At 41.6% G+C, this 25,497-nt stretch overlaps 1 protein-coding gene across 10 annotated transcripts in view; it reads left to right on the top strand.

The window, feature by feature from the left end:
- The window catches only part of ULK4 (unc-51 like kinase 4), a 710,695-nt gene that overhangs the window by 418,784 nt on the left and 266,414 nt on the right, over positions 1 to 25,497 (top strand). For all 10 annotated transcript variants that reach the window (XR_007514399.1, XM_049862196.1, XM_049862197.1 and 7 more), the window contains one exon: positions 15,802 to 15,907. Coding sequence is in view for 9 of the 10 variants with exons in the window: in XM_049862196.1 (XP_049718153.1) it covers positions 15,802 to 15,907 (106 nt within the window). In the remaining variant the exon portion in view is untranslated. The remainder of the gene's footprint in view (positions 1 to 15,801; positions 15,908 to 25,497) is intronic.

The following is a 25,497-nucleotide window of genomic DNA, read 5'->3' as shown; positions in this document are numbered from 1 at the left end:
GCATTCAGTTGTATGCAAAAGAACATTATTCATTTTTTATCTTCATAGGAGCCCTGGTGACACAGTGGTTAAAGCATTTGGCTGCTAACTGGTAGGCCAGCGGTTCGAGCCCACTAGCCACTCAGCAGGAGAAAGATGTGGCAGTCTGCCTCTGTAAAGATCACAGCCTTAGGAATCCTATGGGACAGTTCTACCCTGTGGGTGCTGTGGGCATCTTTCTCCTTTGTGCAGTCCCCTGCCCTGGTGTGGCAGAGGCTACGCTTTGTTGAACTTCAAAGCATGGTGAAACGGAATGTTCATAATTGAAACCATATTAATTTTGATATATGGATTATTTCTTCTGCCTCAAAAACAACTTTTTTTAAAAACTTGTTACTTGTGTGCTGAGAGTCGAGAGTCTAAGGTTGGCGAATAAGATTGACTAATAACAAAATCTAGTTCTTCCTGAGCCGTATATGTCAGCTCAGGAACATCTTCTGAAGTTCAGCACCCCTTCTCCGCCCACCCCACACAAACACAGCTCATGACAGCCCTCACTGGCACCCCTCCATCGTAGGGGGACTCTGTGCCAGCCAGTCAGCCTGTGGGGACCACCTGTCTAGTCATCAGCAGCTCATTAGAATTCACAGGCAGAAGGGGATGTGACATCATTATGCTGTGTACTCACGGGGTGGCCAGGCATGGAGTACAGCTACAAGAAAGCAATTCCGACTTTGTGCTCCATGAATCGAGAAGCAGTTCAAAGTGCCTCAAGATAAAGAGAATCACAGAGAAAGACTACAATAGTTTTTCTGTACCTTGTCCTTTGAGCATGGCCTAGGCCACCCTGGGAAAACACTGTTGTTGTTCATTGCCGTCCAGTCGATTCCAATTTAATGGCAACCCCATGTGTGGAGAGTAGAACTGCTCCATAGGGTTTTTAAGGCTGTGACCTTTCGGAAGCAGATTCTCAGGCCTGTCTTCCAAGATGCTTCTGGGTAAGTTTGAACCACATCAACCTTTTGACTAGCAGCTGAGCACTTAACCATTTGTACCACCCAGGAACTCCCTAGGCAGCGCTAAAGTGCAGGGACAAGAGCTGCTGTCTCTACAGAGAATGCCTCTCTGACGTGCTGGTCAGCGTTTGGAGGCACCAGGGCTTCCAGTTCAAATCTCTGCTGAGAATTTGCATTTCTCACAAGTTCCTAGGAAGTTATACATCACCTGGTTGATTCTGATGTATAACTTCTTGGGGACTTGTGAGAAATGCAAATTCTCAGCAGGGGTTCAAAGCAGAAAGAACTGGTCCAATGCCCTGGGAGGCACACAGTGGCTGGGCACGCACTCGTTCTGCACTGACTCACTTTAAGCAAAAACACCAATTCCAGACTGAGGTAAACAGCTGATTCAGTACGTGTGGACTTGGAGTTGTACTCTGAGCTCAGCCTCACTGGGCTCAGTTTTTCTTCTTGGGGAAATGTATTATCCCACCCTCCTTCCCCTGTCCTCCTTTCCGGCCATACTGCCTTAGCGTTTTGTTCTGATTTCTGATTTTCTCTTAGACCTTCATGGGAAAAATTTAATCAAGTCTTGATATATAAACTCTTAAAGCTGAAGTTCATTTATTGAAATACAGCAATTAAAAATATGAAAACAACATAGCCTTCCCTTTCACCTCCTCTGCATTTCCTTAGTCTGAATTCAAGGGAGTTCTCGTGGACATGCTGACAGAACTGCTGCTTTGTTGCAGACAGTGGATGTGATCACATGCACACTCCTCAAGTGAACCTTGGATGTCCAGGATATAGCCAGGACTCTCAGTTATTTATCCCAGAGCTCTTGAAGAGGGCAGGGCATTGGTGGTTCAGTGGTAGAATTCTCACTTCCCATGCAAGAGATCCGGGTTCGATTCCCAGTCAATATACCTCCTGTGCAGCCACTACCCGTCTGTCAGTGGAGGCTTGCATTTTGTTACGATACTGAACAGGTTTCAGCAGAGCTTCCAGACTAAGATAGACAAGGAAGAAAAGCCTTGTGATTTACTTCCAAAACTCAGCCGCTGAAAACCCTGTGGATCACAGTGTTCTGATCCACAACTAATCATGGGGATGGCACAGGACCAGGCAGCATTTTTCATTATGGATGGGGTCATCATGAGTTGGGGGCCAACTCCATGGCAAGTAACAAGAACAAACAGTGAAGAGGACGGTCGGGTTTCAGCTCATGTCTCAAGTTCCCTAGGGGACTCCCAGCCTACTTTGGCCTAGGAAATTAAGCTCTCAATAAGTTCTTTTCTGGACTTTAGAAATGGAGACTGGCCGGTATATGGTCAGTTTCTCCCTTGATCAAGTTGGTCAGCCTCCTGACCCTTTACTTCTGGAGTCTCCTCATTCTTCTTGTTTGCTCAGCACCTACCCTACTTCATGCACAGGGTCCGTAGGTTTTTTTATTTCCTTTCCCAAACTTTTCCCCAATACATGACTCCTTGACCTTCCTCATAGTTGTCCCACTTGAGACTTTGGACATATTTATTGGCCCACATTAAAACTTCCCCATTTATGCTTTATCTTGGCTATCTTCTAATTCCAGTTAATTAGAAAAATGCCAAGAAGGACACAAAATAACATCTGGAAGGTGAGGAATCCCTGAGGCCATTTTATCCCGTTGCAGCCAATGTATTCTCCAAGATGACGTAGTTTCTGTCATTGTGTAGCCAAAAATGAGATATACTGAATGTTCCAAAGTGGAGCCCTGGTGGCATAGTGGTTAAAGTGTTCAACTGCTAATTGACAGGCCGTTGGTTCGAAACCACCAGGGACTCCATGGGGAAAAAAACATGGCAGCCTGCATCCATACAGTTTTATAGCCTTGGAAATGCTATGGATTCGCTACAAGTTAGAATTGACTTGATAGAATTGGCAGTGGGTTTGGTTTTGAGTTTTGAAAGCGATTATGCAAATACAAATAGAACTGCTGTTATCTAAGTAGAGTCTAAGAAAAGAAAAACTGATTGCCCTCAGTTATGGGGATTGAGAACAAAAGTGTGATTCTGCATAAAATGCCAAGTGCAGCAAATTCAGGTTGAGCAACTAAGATCCCAACTGCTTTATGCTGCTGATTTTTAAATACACCATAGACATCCTTGCAGTTCCACTGATGCCTGATTTTTTACCTGCTTAGAATAATTCACTAGGAAGAGTGTGCTTCTTGTTTAAAATTTTAATCATCACTGTGAGATGGCTAGGCTCTCCCGTCACCTCTTTAACAACAATCCCCTGCTGCAAAAACAGGTTGAAAAACTATCAGATTCAGAAAATATTTGCTTTTGGGGGCTTGGGGTCATCAAGAATTGTGTTGAGGTATTTTCATTTCCTCAGGAATAAACCCACTCACCACTTGCTTGTCAGGAATAAGAGCTGACCTACCAAAGAAGGCGTTAAGGGCAACGGAATCTGTAACTCTAGGGAGCGGTATTTACAGCATTTCTTCAGCTTGTGCAAATGAGGAAGTTAATGATACATTTTTTTAAGTTGCTTTCCTTGCGGTTACTGTGATGTGTTTTCTGGGTAATAAATTGTGAAGGGCAATGTGAAGTAATGGGAAAGGAGGCTGCATGGTTGAGTTTGAGTCTTGGCCTTACTCTCCCTATATTTCCCTCTTGGGGCCTCAATTTCTTTATAAAATCAGAAGATTGAACTAGAAGGGTCTCTAGGATTCTTCTACAGTCTCATGTTTTTTGATTCTTGCTTAGCTCCAGGTTCTCCAGCTGGTTCAGGGCAGGCCAAGGCCTAGGGCTCCTGTCTCTTCTCAGCCTGGTTTTCTTTCTACTCTACCACATGGCTTCTTTATGCTCTTGGAAACCCTAGGTTTGGGTAAACTTCCAGCCAGTTCTCAACCAAAATCTTTTTACTGCAGGAATTACTAGTATCTCTTTTATGAGTACAGTGTTTGGTATACCCCTATTGGAAAACTTTGAAACTTCCACAGTAAATTGACTCTCATAACTGGAATTAAAAACTCTCTTGTGGTAATTGTATGTATTGATCGTTCCATTCATTTTTACCACATATAATGTATTCTTAGTATGGGGCAGTTCTTTATGTTTTCGAGCAGTTATCTTTTATGCAGTTGTTGTTAGTTGCTGTTGAGTCCATTCCAGCTCATGGCAACCCCATGCGTGTAGAGTAGAACTGCTTCATAGGGTTTTCAAGGCTATGACCTTTTGGAAGCAGATTGACAGGCCTTACTTCTGAGGCATTTTGAGTGGGTTTGAAGCACCCGCCTTTGGGTAAGCAGTCCAGTGCTTAACCATTTGTACCACTCAGGGACTCCCTTTTATGGAGAGTCCATTAAAGTTGTGTCAACTGGCTTCAGGACTTCAGGAGTGTATGTTTTCAGTGCCGATGCATGTGCTTTATGAGTCCTCGAGGGCACTGGGTTAGCATGTGAAGGAGTTTATGTATTTAAAGTAAAAATACCTGTATTGATCACGTATTGAAAACATTATTCAAAAGTAAATATACATGTATTGAAAGCTTCTGGAGAAAGACCGTTTTTATCTGTTTGTAGTCCCATTTCACACAAAATTTTTGGTGTTCAATAAATATTTATAGACTGCTTAATTGAGGCCAATTTATAGTCATTGACAAGTTTATTTTCTGAAGAAGAATGCCACAAGCTGAGCCCTTCCTCAGCTGTATTCACCCAAGCAATATTGAGCAGAGTTGTTCTTTCATTAATTTGCCAGCACCCACTTGTATACCAGGCACTGGAGACAAAATTAAAAGTGCTTAGTCTCACCCTCAGAAGCTCAGTGTGAGGTAAGGAGTGGAATGAACTAACTGTTAGTGTACACATGGCAGCTGCTATGGTGGACGCAGCTGCAGGAAGGTGAATATTTTGAATGTTCCAAGTGATGAAAATCCTATCTGAAACGAGAACGGCAACCTTATCCATAGCTCTCAGCTTCAGGAAGTGGTATCTAGCCTAAAATATATTTTTTAATTCTGGTAAAAAAAAAAAAAAAATATGCCAGTTCAACAATTTTAACATGTTAATTTCAGTGACGTTGATTGCTTTCATCATGTTGTGCAACCATTACCACTGACCTTTTTCAAATGATTCCACCACCATTAACAAAAACTCAGTGCTCCCGAAGCAGTGATTCTGCCTGTCCCACTCTTTCCCACCCCTGGTAACCGCCAATAAGTTTTGGTCTCTGTACTTTTGCCTGTTTCATATAAGTGAGGTCATCCAGTATATGTCCTTTTGTGACTGACTTCACTCAGCATAATGTTTTCAATGTCCATCCATGATGTAGAACTATCAAGACTTTATTTCTCTTTGTAGCTGGGTAGAATTCCATTGTATGTATGTATCACATTTTGTTTATTCATTCATCTGTTGATGGAGACTTTGGTTGTTTACATCTTTTGGCTGTTGTGAATAGTGCTGCAATGAACATTGGTGTACAGGTTTCTGTTTGCATTCCTGCTTTCAGTTTTTTTGGATATATAATCTGGTCTGGATTTTTAAGAGTGAATTTTAGTTTTCCAAAAATTTGCCAAGACTTTTTTTTTTTTCTTTTTTCCTTTTGGATAGGGGTAGGGGTTAGAGGGACACAGGAGAAGGCCAGAAGGAGTTGTGTGTCAGGATAGACATTTGTATTTTCTCGTTTTTCCTCCCAGTTCAGCCTGGTCTTTAGCTCAGTTGCATGTTGTGGGACAGATTGGCCTGTCTTTGAACATTCCAGGCAGACACATAAAAGGGGCATAATCCACCCCCAGGGACACTGGTCCTGGCAGCTTCCCTTTGGCTCTGCTGCCAGGGTTCTCCTGCTGAGCAGTGCTGGCTCAGGCCCACTGTGCCTGTCTTGAGGCATAGGGCCCTGTCGGGAGCCAAGAAGATGAAGCTTCCAGCTCGAAGCCTAAATATGTGAAAGGGCAGGGCTGGGGAAGCTAAGTGATGCAATTAGCCTGCCAGAAGGGCACCCACAGCACACTGCCATTGGACTTGAACGGGGATTGGAATTCTGAGCTCAGCATACTGATTGGCAAATGGTACCAGCTGATTCAGAGCCACCCTTCTGTGCCAGCTGGAATGTATTGCTAATAACGACTTGTATTTGCTGCTGCTAAAAGAGCTTTACAATATCTGCCAGTCAGATTTTAAAATAATTTCAAATTCAACTATCTTAAGTTTGTAGTGAAAAATGTAGAAGGAGGTCTCTCAAATAATTATGTCCCCAAATAAAAGAAGGCAATTAATTCTACACTTCCCTGCCTTTTAGGGTTAGAAAACCATATGTTTTTGGCTACAGATGGGAGAAGGGCATGCTTCAATGTTCTTCCTCAGTTTCTCTTGCTTAGCATAGCCTGCTCAGATCCTGGGACCCCTGACCATGTGGGCAGAGGACCTGTTCCCAGTTGGCAGAGCAAATGCCCAGTGGCAGTACCCCTGCCCCAAACCATCCCACTTAGGATGGCTTTCTTCCCAGGGATCCCATGTATACAGTTATGAAGCAAAGGAGAGAATGAATTTTGTCTGTGCCCTTTGAGTTTAATCCACCTTGTTCCCTTCCCTGCCCTTCCTCTCAAGGAGTCAATATTCGACTTTAATAAGTCATGAGAACGTTTCCAAAATGATAATGTGGTACTTACCTGGAATTGAAAGCACTGGAGCAACCATGTCCTGGCCTCTGCCATCTTGTGACTCTGCGGCCTCCCCTCCTTCCAGCCTTGAATGCCACTGGGGCTCTGGATACAAGCTGGCCTAAAGGAAGCAGTGACACTCCATCTTGGGCTAACTGTAGGCTCTGATGTACTCCCCAGCCCCGTAGCCCCCCAGATTTAAACCACAGGAATGGAGAAGGAGCATCTGTGCCACTTTAGAAAGAGGAGTCTAGTAGCAGCAGAGGAAGTGAGGTTGGAAGTAGAAACAACCATTAGGAGATTGTGGTGGTCCTGGCCCAAGGTGAGAATCCCCTGATCTTATGCAGAGACATTATGGATAGAGAGCAGAGAACACATTCAAGAGAGTTCAGGGAGAATCAAGAAGACTTTGTGGCTGATTGAATGAATGTTGGGGCAAGACAGAAGAAGTAGTTCTGGGTGCTTGGAAGATTTCTGGCAGGGAAACTGGGCAGATTGTGGGGCTGCTCATTAAAGTAGGGAACAGAAAAAGAGGAAGCATGAGGGGCAAGGAGTTCCATTAGATTCTATGAGTTTGAGTACATGCGGAGCAGCCTTGTGAAAATCATCAGGGATATGAAAAAGTGTCCTCTTCCACTCAAAAATACTTTTTTCACTTGAATGCTCTGAAGACTATTTTCTGTGCTTGGGGCTATGGATCTCTAGGATCTAGCCACACGGAAGAAGGTTTGGAAAGGAAAGTGAGTTGGTACACCACTTCATCTTGGAGGAGCGCTTTGTGCTGTTGTACAAGCGTGCACACAATAGACTAGTATTCTTTAGAGCAACATAGATTTTTTTTCCCTAAAATACAATCTAAATGCACGTTGGGTAAAACCTGTAAAAAACCAAACCCGTTACCATCGAGTTGATTCTGACTCATAGTGACCCTGTAGGACAGAGTAGAACTGGAAACATAGGCTTTCCAAGGAGCACCTGGTGGATTTGAACTGCCGACCTTTAGGTTAGCAGCCGTAGCACTTAACCACTACACCACTAGGGTTTCTGCATGTTGGGTAGGATGTGCCATATGTCAGTGTCTAACTGTAGACATTTATGCGCACAACTCTTGTGTGTCCTACTCTTTTCTCTTCCCGTGGTTTCTGACTTCCCTAGGATTAGTTGTCTTTCAGTTAACATAAATTTTGACTCAGATCCAAGGCAATTTACAGCAGTTGTGGTTTGTCGTTACTTTCAGTGTGAAAGGTATCCCCTACCTTGACTGTTGAGACCCCTAGCTAACTTTTTAATCCAAATGTCTGAATTTAGGGGCATGTACATTTTCAGACGAAGGGATTAAAGTGTGATGCCTGTCTGCAGTGAGAGCACTTTGGAAAGGCTGATCATTTTTTACTAGTGTTTCCTTGCGGTGCCCTTGTTATTTGAGAGCTGTCCTCTTTAAGCACCGAAGCAATTAGTTTTGAGAAGGCTGATTTTTCAGGGTCCAGTGCTCCCCTGCCTTTCATTTGCTGAAGCTGTACATTTTAATGAAGTTGTTTCATCAGTGTTGCCAAACATGAGAATTTTGCTGCTTCAATTCTAATTATCTCTGCTGGCAAATGCTATGTTTTATTAGAGCTCTCAAGTGCTCTGTTTATTAAATGCCCATACACTGTGGTGTTGGGCACACAAATTAGGTCAGCTGTGCTTACTGATGGGTTATGGATGAAGGAGTTAAATATTTTCATCATAACCTCATAGTGTGATAGAATCGCCTTGTGGGGCTTTGTGGGATATCACTGATGCAGTCTTACTTGAGCTCAGCTTCCTCCCTCCAACTCGTCAGCCAGTGTTAACACCAAGTGTCCAAATATTGTGGCTATTAATGGTGATTCTGGTATGTCTTTTTATTCTTTTGGTTGATAGGCTCATTCTTTCCTCTCCTATAGTTGCCTAGTACCTACCTGTTGTATCCTGGGTTATAGGTCTTAGAGCAGAGTGACATATATTCAGAGTTCTCTGTAAAGTGGTGATGACAGGGGCAGTGGAGATTCTGGAGGGAGAACTAGGATCACGATGAAAAACCAGACCAAACCCATTGCCATCAAGTCGATTCCAATTCATAGCGACTCTATAGGACAGAATAGAACTGCTCGATAGGGTTTCCAAGGAGCAACTGGTAGATTCGAACCAATGACCTTTTGGTTAGTAGCCAAGCTCTTAACCACTGTGCCACCAGGGATCCTAGCATCACAATAGCAGTCCCAGATCAGTATTTCTGGTTCTTCCTACCCCCTAGACCAGACTCCTGTAAAATTCTCCTAAACAGCTCTGTGGGCACGCAGGCAGTGTTATATGTTAGTTAATCTGAGGTGTAGGCTCTCTGTGCTGACTAACCTGGGTGACCCCTGGTACCTACCCCTTCTCTCCAGCTCCGGATTACTGACATCATGTGGGGGCATGGCCTCTGCAGTCCAACCCAGAATCCCAGCTCCGCCACTAAAGAGCTGATGACCCTGAGCAAGCCACGATTCACCTTGCTGAGCTCAGTTTCCATATCTATAAAAAGGGGAGAGGGGTACCCTCTTCCATGGTTTTGGTAAGGATTAGATGAGACGATGTAGGTGAAGTGCTAAAGGTACAGGACATAAAAAAAAAAAAGCACGTAGTAAATTGTCAGTAATGTCTTGTCCCAGGTGAGCTGGTGTTGCTGGTTCTGGTGTCTGGGCCCCTGACCCTGTTCCAAAGGCCCTGTTGCAGGTTGTCACCTGCTTCATCTCCTCACTCTGCTCTCGTTGCATGTGTCAGATAACCAGTGTTGTATACTCCTTGCTTCTTTAGCAAGTCAGGATTCCACGTAGCCTTCTATTACAGTCCTTCCACCCTGCAGCTCAGGCATAAATGTTTTTTGTGGAAGGGGTTGTCCCAGAGGTGTGTCCAGGTATGACACCTGCCTTTAATTGGAATGATCCCTCCTCTCCAGCTCTGGCCTTTCAGCCATACTTGCGTGCCCCTTTTTCTTTCCAGCCAGATTTGCCCAAGGATTCTGGCCCCATATACTTACTCTTGTGTTTTCTTCCTTTATGTTATCTTCCATTGTGACTTTGAGATGTAAACGTGGTTGTTTTTCAATGCATAATTTGGCCCCTGTAGGTTAATATGATTGTGAACAGCAAGAAGTCGTCTTATAAAAGCTTTTTAAGAGAAATGAAATTACTCAATTTGATAAATTTAACAGAAGTGTGATTAACTCCTATTTACACCTCTCATCTGCTCTAACCATGTATTTAGCGTTCTTTCTGGGGAAAATTATGAATCTAGGCCACAGTGGTAGCTGTCCTCATTCCCCTAGAGAACCACGTCATCATCTTGAGCAGGAGTAATTAATTACTCTGTTCCTCAGTTTCCCACTCCAGCCTTATATATATGTAAGAAGCACATAGGCCTACAAGACGGAAGAGTAAGTAAGTATAATATCTGTCATGCAATTTTTATAGAGCCTCCAGTTTATACTGAACAAAGTTCATGGTCTACGTATGGTTTGAAAACCAACAATAAAGGAACTAAAAACCAGCAGTGTTTTTAACAATGCCTACAATAGAAATCGTTTCTCCCAGTCTGGTTACAGGATTACTGTGTTAGTTTCTTGTTTATTCTGAGCATAAATCTTTTTTCCCTGAGACCTCTCAGTAATAATATTGGTGGGGGCTTTTGATAATCAGAGTGCACCTTAGTTTTACACCTCTCTGCAGAGTGAGTAGCAGGGCTGGCAGACACCCTCATTCTACAGTGATTCTGCCACCTCCAGGCTGGGAGCCCCAGACTCTGGTTGGCCAGGATCTGATCCTGCATTTTTAGCACCCAGGGATAACAGAGGTCGGGAGAGTTGGCTTTTGTACTAAAAAGCTTATGTTAACAAGTGTCACTTGCCACTGATCATGAGGAAAAACCAAAATATTGGCTTCAGAACTGGCACAAGCCTTGCTGAGGGCAAATAGAAAAAGTGAATTTAGTCGTAAAAGCGTTTACGTCAAAGAAACAATGTATTTATCCCCAGTAAGACCAGCCTGTATTCTCTGACAGACTGGTCTTTGAATAAGGAGCGGTATGTGTCATTTTACCAAGCAGGACTAACAAAAAGAAAAAAAGCTTTATTAGCTTCAGTTTGTTCACAAGAATAGGTTTCCTGTGTATCATTAGTTACGTTGTTACAAATAACATATAGTGTCATTGTAGTGCTTATTTATCACTCTTTCCTTCCAACCAGCTGTAAGAATAATTAGGTAGAATTGGTGGCACACCATCACTTCCACATTAATCTTCTTAAGCTGGTGTCAGTGAAACATTGAAACATTAATGTTCACCACAAAGGTGCTCTTAGGCGTGTGTTTGTAGGAATTTTTAGACACCAGTACTTGGAAAGAATACAACCCTGATGCACACCTTTCCTGACTTTAAACCAATCAGTATCCCCTTGTTCTGTCTGAACTGCCTCTTGATCTATGTAAAGGTTCCTCATGAGCACAATTAAGTGTTCTGGAATTCCCGTTCTTCGCAATGTTATCCATAATTTGTTATGATCCACACAGTCGAATGCCTTTGCATAGTCAATAAAACACAGGTAAGCATCCTTCTGGTATTCTCTGGTTTCAGCCAGGATCCATCTGACATCAGCGATGATATCCCTGGTTCCATGTCCTCTTCTGAATCCAGCCTGAATTTCTGGCAGTTCCCTGTCAAGATACTGCTGCAGCCACTTTTGAAAGATCTTCGGGAAAATTTTGCTTGCGTGTGATATTAATGATATTGTTCTACAATTTCCACATTCTGTTGGATCACCCTTCTTGGGAATAGGCATAAGTATGGATCTCTTCCAGTCAGTTGAGCAGATAATACGAGAAGCTGGACTGTATGAAGAAGAACGGGGCATCAGGATTGGAGGAAGACTCATTGACAACCCGCGTTATGCAGATGACACAACCTTGCTTGCTGAAAGTGAAGAGGACTTAAAGCACTTACTAATGAAGATCAAAGACCACAGCCTTCAGTATGGATTGCACCTCACCATAAAGAAAACAAAAATCCTCACAAGTGGACCAGTGAGCAACATCATGATAAACGGAGAAAAGATTGAAGTTGTCAAGAATTTCATTTTACTTGGATCCACAATCAACAGCCATGGAAGCAGCAGTCAAGAAATCAAAAGACCTGTTGCATGGGGTAAATCTGCTGCAAAGGACCTCTTTTCAAAGTGTTGAAGAGCAAAGATGTCACCCTGAAGACTAAGGTGTGCCTGACCCAAGCCATGGTATTTTCAATTGCATCATATGCGTGTGAAAGCTGGACAGTGAATAAGGGAGATGGAAGAAGAATTGATGCCTTTGAATTGTGGTGTTGGTGAAGAATATTGAATATACCATGGACTGCCAAAAGAACAAACAAATCTGTCATAGAAGAAGTACAACCAGAATGCTCCTTAGAAGCAAGGATAGCGAGACTGCGTCTTACATACTTTGGACATGTTGTCAGGAGGGATCAGTCCCTGGAGAAGGACATCATGCTTGGCAGAGTACAGGGTCAGCACAGAAGAGGAAGACCCTCAACGAGGTGGATTGACACAGTGACTGCAACAATGAGCTCAAGCATAAAAACGATTGTAAGGATGGCTCAGGACCGGACAGTGTTCCGTTCTGTTGTGCATAAGGTTGCTATGAGTTGGAACCGACTGGACGGCACCTAACAACAACAACAGTACTTGTAAAGCAAACCCCTTGTCTTGTATCAAGCAAAGACATAGATAGGAAGACTTGCCTGTAATCAAGTAGCTCTCATCAGTGAGAAGGACAAATCTGTTGAGAGAGCAGTTTCAGAGCCAGGTGCCTTGTTGTTTTGTAAGCTTTTGAAGCCGTATGTCTCTCAAGGGGCTCCTGGATATTCTACTCCATGCCTTCACTCTGGGACCTAGGCTGTTGGTGCCTTTAGCATCTGGAATGTCACCCCCACAGGAGCAGAAGAAAAGAGAGGTTGATGAAGCTCTGAGTGGTCCTTAAAGCTCCTACCCAAATTGGTTTAATTGGCCAGAGCTGGTCTTGTGGTCATCCCTAATTTCAAGTGGCAAGGCAGTGCCATCCTATTGCATACCTAAGCAGTGGGAAATTTGTGTATGTTCATAATGATTAACTCGAAGCAAAATTATCGATTGATCATTAAAATGGAAAGTTGGTTTCTTGAAAGGACCAATAAAATAAGCAGTGCTGTGGTGAGTCGGATCGACAGTAAAGAGGGGAGGACACGGTATAAAAGGCAATATAATTAGGAGTCAGAGAAGATTTATGAAGGCATCAGAGAATGAGACGTACAATTTTATTATGTTTGAAAATTTAGGCATTGTAGAAGATTTTCTAGGAAAATGGAAATAACCAAAATTGGATCAAAGTAAAAAGACCTGAGTAGAATGTATTTAAAAATACATATATATTTAAAGCTCTGTTGGTAAAAATGTACGAAGCCCAGTTGATTTTATGAATGAATTTTACTACTTTGCCCAGAAACATATTAGATACACGGTAAATATTTGTTGAGTAAAATACAGCGAAACCTGTGAAAGGCAGAAACCTGTCAGAGAAAGGAAACTTAAACATTTTCCACTAAAACTAGTGATAGAAAAGTGGTAAGGTTGTACCCTGTCAAATGCAGAAAACTTGCAAGACTCAGAAAAACATGACAGTCCCATAGCATACTGGCTCTCACATGTTTCACTGTAGATGAAAGGAACCCTGGTATCACAGTGGTTAAGTGCTTCGCACCGAACCAAAAGGTTGGTGGTTCAAATCACCAGCCACTTCTCCGGAGAAAGATGTGGCAGCCTGCTCCTGTAAAGATTACAGCTTTGGAAACCCTATGGCCAGTTTTATTCTGTCCTATAGGTTCTCTGTGAGTCAGAATTGACTCAATTGCAAAGGGTTGAAAATGCTTTGAACTTGTTTTAAGCATTTCAGTCATGGCCAACAGAAACAGGGCAGGACTTTGAACTAGTTCTGAGCAGTTCAGTGATGGCCAATGGAAACCAGGGCAACGTATGCGTTACATAGCAACCAGATCTCTTGTGTGTCAGATTTTGACCTGAGTAGGAAACAGGCAGTGGTACTCCACTCAGAGATGGTGGCCGACCACGTGGCTTTCAATATGTGTTTCTACTGAGTTTCTGATATAGGAGACTGGATTATTGGCAGGACTGTGGAGAGTGCCACACACTCAAAGCAGCATATCAACGGTTGTCTGTTTTTATCCCCCATGGCATGCATTACTTCTAACATACCGTATAATTTACTCATTTATTATGTTAATTGTTTATTGTCTTTTCTGCCTGCTACAAGGTTAACTCCACACTGGTAGGAATTTTTGTCTGTTTTGTTTACCGATATAAGCCAAGTTCTAAAAAAAAAAAAAAAAATTTTTTTTTTTTAACCTAGAACAGCTGGCACTTAGTAACTATTTGTTAAAAACATGAATTCTAAATGTAATGTGGTGTCCTGGCAACTCTCTGTATTATCTTTGCAACTCTCCTATAAATCTAAATGATTTCAAAAAATGTTTGTTAAAATGAATTCATTAAACCAGGGAATTTTAAGATGCTCTAACATTAAAAATAAAATGCCTGCTCAAATGGTATTTCTCAACAAGTCCCACCTTGACTGCAACTTGAAATCGCGTACTGCCCCACTGCTGCTCTCTCCATCCCCCTATTCCTGCTCTGTCTTTTTGGCTATAGCACTTGCCACCTTCTAACACGCTATTCAGTTTACTTATTTATTATGTCTTTTATGTACCATTTCCATGAGGTCAGGGAACTTTGCTTTGTTCACCAGTATATCTCAAGTGCCTAGGACCATGCCTGGCACATAACAGATGCTCAGTAAATATTTGGTGAATAAATTTGCTGGAAAGATACATTCATAGTAAAGCGAAACCTGCGTGAGGTCTGAGGCCGTGGCTGGTGTGGCTCACTTCTGTATCCCCAGTGCCCAGCACAGTGCCTGACAAATAACAAATAATAGCTACTCATTAATTATTCATTGAGTGAATTAATAGGTATGATACAGTTTGTTAAAAAAAAGAAAACCATGTATTTCCATATGTATGTGTGAAGATGAATAGAAAATGGCCTGAATGAAACCTACTAAATTGGTATACTTGTTAGCTTTCAGGGTGCGACTAATTATTAAGGGAGTGGCCAAGGGGAGGAGGGCAGGACTAGAGTGAGGCAAGCTAGATGCCTAGACACCCTCACTGTTCATGAGAACTTGCCCTTGCACGGACCTAAGAGAGAGCACCTCCTTAAGTGTTGCACCCTATGCGTCTCACTTGTCTCACCCTAGTTGTGACCCTAAAAGGAAATTTTATTTTTGTGTTGCTTGAAATTTTATAATTGCAGTTACAATATGTGTTACTTTTAAAATTATTTAAATTCAGAGGCAAGAAAACAAAACAAATGCATGTTATTTTTTATATCCTTTAACACTTAGAAAGAAACCATCTTATTTGTCTTTATAATGAAAAACTGAGACTGAGGGAATTACTCATTTTCCTCTTTCTCTTTAGGACCTAAGTTACTCCTTGATATATGACACATATATGAAGGCGGGGGGAAACACCTTATTCTTTTAGGTCCCAGTGGAGTTTATTGTCCCCAAACAGTGAGGCAGTGATGCATGTCTGCCATATCATACACGCACAAAACTAAAGTGGGAAAACATCAGCACCAGGAGACTCTAGAGACTGCAGAAAATATCTCCTTGCTTAAGTAGTTTTTTTTTTTTTTTTTTGTGCTCTCAATATCCTTTTCAAGTATGCTCTCCTGAATTCTGTACAGTTGATTTCTGGTCACTCTCACTCTCTTGTCTCCCTTCTAAAGCACGGAGGGCCACGTGGTTGCCCCTTGCTCACAGGCAGGGCGCTGCGTGCAGTGACCCTGGTGCTCTGAATGTTTCCCTCTGCTTCCCGGCTCGCCTAGCTCACTGCTGGGGGCGCCTCCCCACAGCAGAGCAGCTGGCTCATTCACCTGCAGAAAGTAAGCATTGAAACTTGTGTGAAGAATGAAGGGATGGAGATCATTTGCTTGTTTTTTTTTTTTATTATTATCATCTAATTGTATTTCTGTGCAATCATGATGTAAACTGTTATCTATTTGCAGGTGCATCAGGAGAGCATTCTGGGTAACACCATGCAAAGTGTGATTGCATTACTCAACAATCTGGTTGCCTGTAAAGATTCGAACATGAAGCTACTTTATGAACAAGGTAAATGCTTTTTAAAATTAGTCTGTGCTTCTGTTGAGTTTTTCCTTTTGTATGTTTCCCTATCTTCCATGACAGAGAGTCAAGAAGTACTATGTAAAGTTGAAGCTTCAAAATAAATGTTTAAGCAGCTATAACTAATAATAATATTACCAGCAAACATTGAAATTGGGGTTAGATAGGGATAGTGAAAATCAGCAGGCTTTGCAGCCCCTGGGAGAGAGCATTCCATGTTTGTAACTCTCCTCAAAGTCCTATTCTCAGAGCACTGTCATTCTTTGACATGCCTCATAGCTCTTTGGAAAAGCCCCATTCATAGGGAATTGTCATTATTTGATCTGACTCAGAGCTTACCTGCAGAAAAGACCTATCCCTAGGGCAGTTCTTGAAAAAGCTTTGGAAAATTTTTTAACATTTCAACTGCCTGATGCTGAGATGTAAGTTGAGACAAACAAGAGTCTGGGTAGAGACTGACAAGGATGACCTGGGGAATGAGATATCCATAGGAGATATTTCCTGGGCAATCTAGAAGGCTGCACACTACACAGGACTGTGCGCCGGACCAGAAAAGATCTGAAAGGGCTTCCATCTCTTACCTCTGGCTGACACTGAGCCCTGCACAGAGTTGTTAACTCCCTAAATGTTGAAGATGTGCCCGAGCATACGGGTGGGAGACTTTTTGGTTCAAGACATTTAAATAAATCTCTGACCTGTCATGAGCTGATCAGTGAGCCAACAGATCTTTGATATATTTGGACCCATTTTTGTGGCTATTGTGTAAATCTGTATCATTGAGGATTTCCATCATTTTTGCTGACCCTTTCTTTTACCAAACATGATGTCCTTTTCTAGTGACTGGTCTTTCCAGATGGCGTGTCCAAAGTAAGCAAACGAAGTCTTGCCATCCTTGCTTCTAAGGAGCATTGTGGCTGTACTTCATCTAAGAATGATTTGTCCATTCATCTGGCATACCCTGACATATTCAATATTCTTCACCAACACCACAATTCAAATGCATCAATTCTTCTTCTGTCTTCTTTTTTTATTGTCCAACTTCAGTTGCATCTGAAGTGATTAAAAAGACCATAGTTTGGGTCAGGTGCACCTTAGTCATTAATGTGACATTTTCACTTTTTAGAACTCTAAAGAGGTCTTTTGCTGCGGCTTTGCCCATTGTAATAAGTCATTTGATTTCTTGACTGCTGCTTCCGTGGGTGTTCATTGTTGATCTAAGAAGAATGAAATTCTTAACAGATTTCAATTTTTTTTTCTTTTTATCTTGATGTTGTTTATGTTACCAGTTGTGAGGTTTTTCCTTTTCTTTACAGTTGGGTGTAATCTATACTGAAGTCTGTAGTCTTTGACTTCCATAAGTAAGAACAACTAGACAGGTAATTAAAAAGGAAATGAAAGTACTGGAACAACATGATAAACTAAACCCAGTAGACATCTACAGAATATTCTATACAGCAACAGAATCTACCTTCTTCACAAGTGTACATGGAACTTTCTCCAAGGTATACCTTCTTCTCAAGTGTACATAGAACTTTCTCCAAGGTATACCTTCTTCTCAGGTGTACATGGAACTTTCTCCAAGGTATGCCTTCTTCTCAAGTGTACAGGGAACTTTCTCCAAGGTATACCTTCTTCTCAAGTTTACATGGAACTTTCTCCAAGGTATACCTTCTTCTCAAGTGTACATGGAACTTTCTCCAGTTGCAGTTGAGTTGATTCTGGCTCATGGCAATCCCACATGTTGCAGAGTAGAACTGTATTTTGTGGATTTTCAAGGCTGTGGCCTTTCAGAAGCTGATCGCCAGGCCTTTTTTCCAAGGCATCTCTTGGTGTGTACAAACACTAACCTCACAATTAGTAGTTGAGCACTTAACCATTTATACCACCCAGGGACTCCAGATCATATGGCAGACCGTAAATCTTATAAATTCACAAAATCTTGTAAGTTCAAAAATATGTGGAAATTAAACATATTTTTAGGTCCTGAATCACCAGTGATCAAGGAAGAAATCATAAGGGAAATTTGAAATGAATGAAAACAAAAAATATCTTACCAAAACTTATGGTATACAAGTAAAGCAATGGTGACAGGGAAATTTATAGATATAAATGCTTAGCTTTAAAAAAGAAGAATGCTCTCGATTCAATAACCTAACTTTCTACCTTAAGAAACTGGAAAAAGAAGAGCAAAGTAAGTCCAAAGCAAACAGAGTGAAGGAAATAATAAAAATTAGAGCAGAAATAAGTGAACTGGAGACTAGAAAAACAATAGAGAAAATTAATTAAATAAAAATTTGTTCTTTGGAAACGTCAACAGAATTGACAAACTTTCAGCTAGGCTGACCAAGAGAACACAGAGTGAACATAAAATACTAAAATCAAGAATGAAAGAGGGGCTATTACTACCAACCTTATAGAAATAAAAAGGATTGCAAGGAAATACTATTAGCAGCTGTATATCAATTAATTAGATAACTTAGATAAACTTCTAAAAAAAGACAAATTCTAGAAAGACAAGCTACTGAAATTAACTCAAGAAGAAATAGAAAATCTGAATAGACCTGTAACAGGTAAAGAAATTGAATTTGTAATTAAAAACGTCCCACAAAGAGTGTGAATACTAGGAGGCGCAGTTCTTTGGGAGATGTCTTTGGAGAAAGGTGTGCTCTGTAGCCCCTAATGATTCATGTCTTCCCCACATGCAATATACAGTTAAAGTGTCCTAATGTTCTCCCAAATCTCATCTTATTACAGATGACTTCAGGCTTGATTGCTAGGATCTTGTCATCTAAATCAAGACTAGATATGTAGGAGGCTCCTTGGGTACGTTTCCTCAGGTGCAGCTCCTTGAATACCATTTCTCTTAATCTTGAAGACCTGTGAACTTAAGGAAACTTGTTATCTGCTCCCCCACATTCTCAGACTATAAAGATGAGCTACAGAAAGGACCACAGTAGATACTCTCATTCAGAGAAGAGAAAAATAGAAGGCACATGACATTCACTGATCTATGGCAATGCTGAAATCTTGGTGGGCACATTTTCTCAGTTCTTTTTTCTCCAGGAATTAAAAAAAAAAAAAAAAAAAAAACGTGTTCCTTGTGTTTGGCCCAGTTCTGCTCCCTGAGGATGGCTCTCTGTGGCTCTTGCCTCAGCCCTCTGAATCATCCTTCCTTTCCCATGAAAAATGACCTGTGTTTATAGCCGAATAGTGTCCTAAGTTTGCTTTCTGTCTGTAGAGGTTTGGGGAACCCTGAGAGCTCTTTTCATTCTGAAAAGAATTGTCCCCGTCCTTTATAGGCTAAGCTGGTGGTTCTTCTGACAGCACAATTCTATTAGAAACTTTGTGAGTTTCCTATAAATCTCACTGATGCTCGTTCCATTATCAAAAAGCTCATTCAGCCATCCGTTCAGAACGTTCTTCTCTCTAACTCGGGCTGAAAATGAGGAGATTGTGGAATAATGGCCTCTCTCATTCAAAGAAGAGAAAAATAGTAGTCCTGTTGTTATCTAGCTGATAGAGTGGACAAGGAATCAGCTGCCTGAAACTGAGATTGCAGAGGTTTGCAGGTACTGTTCCATGGAAGCATGGGACTGTACAATAGAGGTGGAATGGAGAACAAAATCCTGGAGGACAGGAGCTTAGGGAATTGAGAGGTTAGTCATGGAAGAATTGTCTGTAAGGTGATTTAGGTGGCTATTTAAATTTCGTGCTCAATGGACTTTTGCCAAGTTGGCATTCCAGAAGACGCACAGGTAGATTTACTGTGAAGCTAATGGTTTCAGGGCCCCTCACTGACACAGGGGCAATTATAAATTTATACTTTTGTGTTCTTGTACAGCCGCTCCTCCCCAAACAAAACAAAACTTTATAAGCTTTAGTTCTCATTAAGCCAGAATCTATAACATATTTTGTGGAGTAAAGTGGAAATCACCAAAAAATTGCGGCAGGGGTAGTGTTAGAAAGGGAAACAGTGTGTTTTAGGGAATAAGGGTGAGTGATTTGGTGATCAGAGGATGATAGAAATTGGGAGAGGAATTAAGTGGTACAGACTGGTAATCTGAGAATCAGTAAATTACATCCTGCCAGCTGGCTGCTTACCTTCATAAATAAAGCTTTGGTGGAACAAAGAGATATTTGTGTATTGTATGTGGCTAGTCTTGTGTTGTAATGGCAGTGTTGAGTAGTTGAAAGAAAGACTTCATGGTCTGCAAAGCCTGAGATAGTTACTGTGTGGCCTTTTAAGAAAAAAATTTGCCAGTCCCTTATGTAGAAGCAACTGTATGGAACAAGGTGACATCGAGGTCCAGTGGTACAAGCAGAGTGGGAAAAAAGTATCCATCACTTGAAGGGCCTGTAGAAAAGAGAAGGTCCTAAGAGAGGCAGGTTTCAAATAGAGCAGAAAGGTAAATAGAACATACAGAGACGAGGTTGAAGATCTGAGTGATTTTGCAGATAACTATGAACTCCCAAAGTCACAGTGGAAGGGGTTCAGAAGTTGGGAATGGAGGAGCTGTGGCATATAAAAGGGAGAAAGGCAAATCCTTTTACTACTCAAACTGCAGGAGATGGGGGTTGACCTAGGAGTTTTGAGTTTCTTGTGACAGCTTGTTGTTGTTGTTAGGTGCCATCGAGTTGGTTCCGACTCATAGCGACCCTATGCATAACAGAACGAAACAGTGCCCGGTCCTGTGCCATCCTTACAATCGTTGTTATGCTTGAGCTCACTGTGACAACTTAAGTAGAGACGAAGGGCATGAGAGCCCAGGAAGCCTTTAGGCTGAGGAGGGTGGTCATGCCATGAATGTGGTGGAGCAAGGAAGAGTTGAGAGGGTTTCCAGGAGTACACAGAGGCCAGGAACTCCTTCCTGATACATCCTGGTGTGGAGGGTGGGGAGAGGAGGCTCTCATGGCCTGCAGAACAATCTGACGAATTGTTCAGACGAATATCTATTCAGCACCCAGGTGTGACTTTTCATCCCACTTTGCTGCTTTCAGAACTTCCTGGCTATTATACTAATGGACCACATCTACCACAGCCTCCACCAGACTGAGTCCAGTACAACTAGATGATGCCCAGCTACCACTACTGACTTCTCTGACAGGGATCACAATAGAGGGTCCCGGATAGAGCAGAAGAAAAATGTAGAACAAAATTCTAATTCACTAAAAATGACCAGACTTGCTGGCCTGACAGAGACTGGAGAAACCCCGAGAATATCGCCCCTGGACACCCTTTTAGCTCAGGAATGAGGTTCACCCTTCAGCCAAAGATTAGACAGGCCCATAAAATAAAACAAGACTAAAGGGGCCCATCCGCTCAGGGGCAAGGATTAGAAGACAGGAAAGCTGGTAATAAGGAACCCAGGGTTGAGAAGGGAGAGTGTTGACATGTCACGGGGTTGTTAACCAATGTCATAAAACAATATACGTACTTACCGTTTAATGAGAAGCTAATTTGTTCCGTAAACCTTCACCTAAAGTACGATAATTAAACAAAACAACAAACACCTCTCTGGCTACTGAATGTGTGGGATTAGTTTTCCAGAGTTGAGTAAAGATCCAATGGGTGCTAGGAAACCCAGAGTGTTTTAAGATTCAGCGGGGCGTGGCCACACGGAGCTGCAGATGACCGGCTGTTGCATGGGCTTTGAGTGTAGGTGGTGGTTTTGAAGGTTGTTTTGAATGCAGTCTTCGTGTAAATCTTTGTGTTTGATCAATTCTCGCTCATTCATTGGTTTATTATTATTTCATATGGACTTAAATTCTTTATTTCAAGCATGCATGTTATTGCCAATATTGATATTTTAAAAATCACCCCAGTAGAAGTGAACTGTAATGAAGATAAAGAAGTAGAAAGGGTCGTTCCCTGCCTTTATTACTGCACTTTCGTTACAGCATGGCATTAGGTCAGCGTCAAACTGGGTTTCATCCTCAGACCAAACGCCAGCCCGTAGTGGTAGGTAGCTAATAAGGATCAATTGTAAGGCACACACACATTTTTTTTTCCCTTCATGTTGTACTATCTCTGAAATCGTTACATCTTAAAACCAATGCTACCTGCATGGTAATCCTGGCATAGTTACTGTTGCTAGGACATGCATTTTGGACTTTGCAGAATGAGTGTGAGCACCCTGGAAGTAAACTCGAGAGATCTTAAGAGTGTTTTTAAGCAGAAGTCTCCTGTATCAGGGCTCTTGTTGGAACAGAGATATGGAACAGCATGGACACTGATGATAATGTGTTGAAAAATAAGAAGTATCGAACCTCAAATGGTCAATTTGTTTTGCTTATATTTTCTTTCATATGTATGTATAGGATCACTATGAGTCGGAAGCAACTCGCTGGCAACGTGTTTGGTTTTAGAAAGACAGTATCTCAGAAAAATCGTATCAAAATAAGCCTGAATACTTGCGCTAAGTGTAAGATGAAATTTTAGGTTATAAAGCATGAGGCAGAATGTAATTGGCGGCATGTTTTCTTTCTTAGCAGTATTGAAAATCACGGTGTCCCATCTTACCAATGGCACCTTAGAGCCAGTGAAGTATGGTAGGTAATATAGGTAAACGTCTGCCGACTGCTGAGTACGCCAGGAAAATGCACAAATGCTCAGAAGTCAGGAGTCATAGACATATCACCAGCACACAAGTGTGTTATATAATCCAGGCTTTTTGTTTCAAACATTTTCATTTTTAAATGAAACATTTAGGGAAAAAAATAATAAAACAAAGGCAGACCTTTTGTTTATATTTGAAAAATATTAGTGTTGTTAACATTTTAAAACTGGCTGCTGACTCATCCATGTGCACTGACCTTTCGATAATGGATATTAATTCCAGCTTCAGTTTTACCAGTAGGGCTGTCAGGATAATGGATTTACGTGACACACTGCAACAGCCAAAAAACAAACAAACAAAAATGTTGTACCTCCACAGAAGCATTTAAAGAAATTATGTTTGTCTTCACTGGTTTATGGTGTGTCAGAAATCAAAAGACTCATTAACAGGTTCATTATAAAACTGCCTAAGTTGATGTCTACCCAGGGGACCAGAAAATCGCTAGGCGAGTATAGGCTTTAAGAAGGAAGTATTTTATTCTTGATAGCTCTCTCTTATGAACTGAATTGTGTCCCCCAAAATCATATGTTGGAATCCTCCACACATGGATGTAATCCTATTTGGGAGTATAGTTTTCTTTGTTATGTTAATGAGACAAGTATCTTCCCCCAGAGCCAACAAGACAGCCTTCCTTTATTTAGAACTGGTTCCATGAATTTGGACTTCCTAGCCTCCTAACCTGGAAGGAAGTAAATACTGTTCTTTGAAACTACCCACTTGTGGTATTTCTGTTACAGCAGCACTAGGTAACTAAGTCAGTCTTTTAGATTTCTTTACTTTTAAGAATAACATTGAAAATAATGTACAGCAAGGGTTGGCAAACTTTCTATAAAGACCACATAGTGAATTTTGTAAGTTTACAGGCCATCTAGTCTCTGTTGTTATGACTCCGTTCTGCCATTATAACATGAAAGCAGCCATAGACAATCCATACATGAATGGACCTGGCTGGATTTCAGTAAAAGTTTAGTTACAAAATCTGGTGGTCATGGTTTGCCGGCCCCTCTTGTTCAGTAGCTAAGTCAAATCAACTCTCTCGAAACTACTCATGAATCAAAATATTTATAAAATTTAGTTATTAAACTGTGATTCAACTCAGGAAGAACATTTTATAGAAATTAAGAACTTAAAAACGAGGCTGCTGCCTTCATAGTAGTATGAAGCAGTGAAAAACCTGCCTTGTGGGTTTAATCTAAAAATCATATTAAGTGTTACTGTATCAGTTAGCCTTTGCTAGATAATAAACCACTTGTAACTGTTATTGTTAGGTGCCGTCGAGTCAGTTTTTGACTTATAGCGACCCCATGTGACAGAGTAGAACTGCCCCATTGGGTTCCCTAGGCTGTAATCTTTATGGAAGCAGATAGCCAGGTCTTTATCCAGCAACCCCAAAACGAAGGAACCTAAGATAATGGTCATTTATCTGCTCACTATTCTGTGGGTTGGCAGCTTAGGCTGGGCTCTGCTGGTATCAACTGGGCTCACTCATAAATCTTGGGCCTCAGCGGGGATCAATGGGGCCTCTCTCCCGTATGACGTCTCGTTTTAAAGAGGCTTTCTCAGGCTTGTTAACCTTTTGGCAGTGTTCAAAGAGGGCCTGAGTAGAACCTGCAGGGTCTCTTGCAGCCTAGCTGTGGAACTCTCAGGTTACTTCCATCACTTCCTATTGATCCAAGCAAATCAGACGTCCAACCTGGTGCCGTTGAGTCTGTTCCAACTCATAGCAACCCTATAGGACAGAGCAGAACTGCTGCATAGGGTTTCCAAGGAGCAGCTGGTGGATTTGAACTGTTAGCCATTTGGTTAGCAGCTGAGCTCTTAACCACTACGTCGAGTCGATTCCAGGTGGAATAAAATAACTTACAGTGTTAAGTATATAAGTTAAGGTTACAGTAATATCACAGTTGGTGTTTCATAATATCTTACACACTTAAGGTCTAGAAATATTTTTTAAAAGTTTTCCAGCTAACTAATGATATTTATTTTTGTGACTTCTTATACCAAAAACCAAAACTACTCCTGTTGTAGAGTCAATCCCAACTCACAAAGAACCCTATAGGACAGAGTAGAACTGGCCTATAGGGTTTCCAAGGCTGTAATGAAGCAAACTGCTTTATCTTTCTCCTGTAGAACGGGCTGGTGGGATCAAGTCTCCGACTTTTCTATTAGCAGCTGAATCGTTAACTGTGCCACCAGGGCTCCTTGTGACTGCTTATAGTATCCCCTTATTGACATATCTGTAAACATGTTTGATGTTCTTTGATTTTGACATTCATTTTACTTGATCCGTTATTGAAGAGGAGTTATTTGGTTATGCCTATTAATTCTAGTTGGTGTTTATTTTCAAGTTGTATCAGTTAGCTATTGCTAAATTATAAACCACCCCATAACTCAGGAATTAAAACAAAAATCATATTTTAGTCTGCATGCTTGTGCGTTGGATAGGGGTTCAGTTCTCGGCTGGGCTGTCAAAACTTTGCATTAACAAATTGCTTATGTTGTGGTGGCTTAGGTGGGACAATTCCTAGTATCTCTTATTTTCCTCCTGGGACCAGTGGGCTAGCCCAGACATGTTCTTCTCATGGCATGGGCAAAGGCACTAAAGAGCAATCAGAAATGTACAAGCATTTGTTTAAGCCTGTGCTTGCCTCATGACTGTTAAGATCTGATTCACCAAAGCAAGTCATATGGCTGAACTCAGGATCAGGGAGTGGAGAAATATCTCTGCTTTTTGATGGGAGAAATTGTCACACTTTAAGAGGCATGCATACAAGGAGGAATGAAGAATTAGGGTCCTTTTTTGGGAGTACTTGGATGATGCAAATAGTTAACATCCTTGGCTGCTAGCCAAAAGGAGGTTTGAGTGTACCCAGAAGTGCCTTGGAAGAAAGGGCTGGTGATCTACTTCTGAAAAACCAGCCATTGAAAACCATACGTAAAACTCTACTGTGACACAAATGG

Source organism: Elephas maximus, chromosome 20, assembly GCF_024166365.1.
Source record: "Elephas maximus indicus isolate mEleMax1 chromosome 20, mEleMax1 primary haplotype, whole genome shotgun sequence".
Lineage (NCBI taxonomy): Eukaryota > Metazoa > Chordata > Mammalia > Proboscidea > Elephantidae > Elephas > Elephas maximus.
This window is presented reverse-complemented; position numbering and strand designations above follow the sequence as displayed.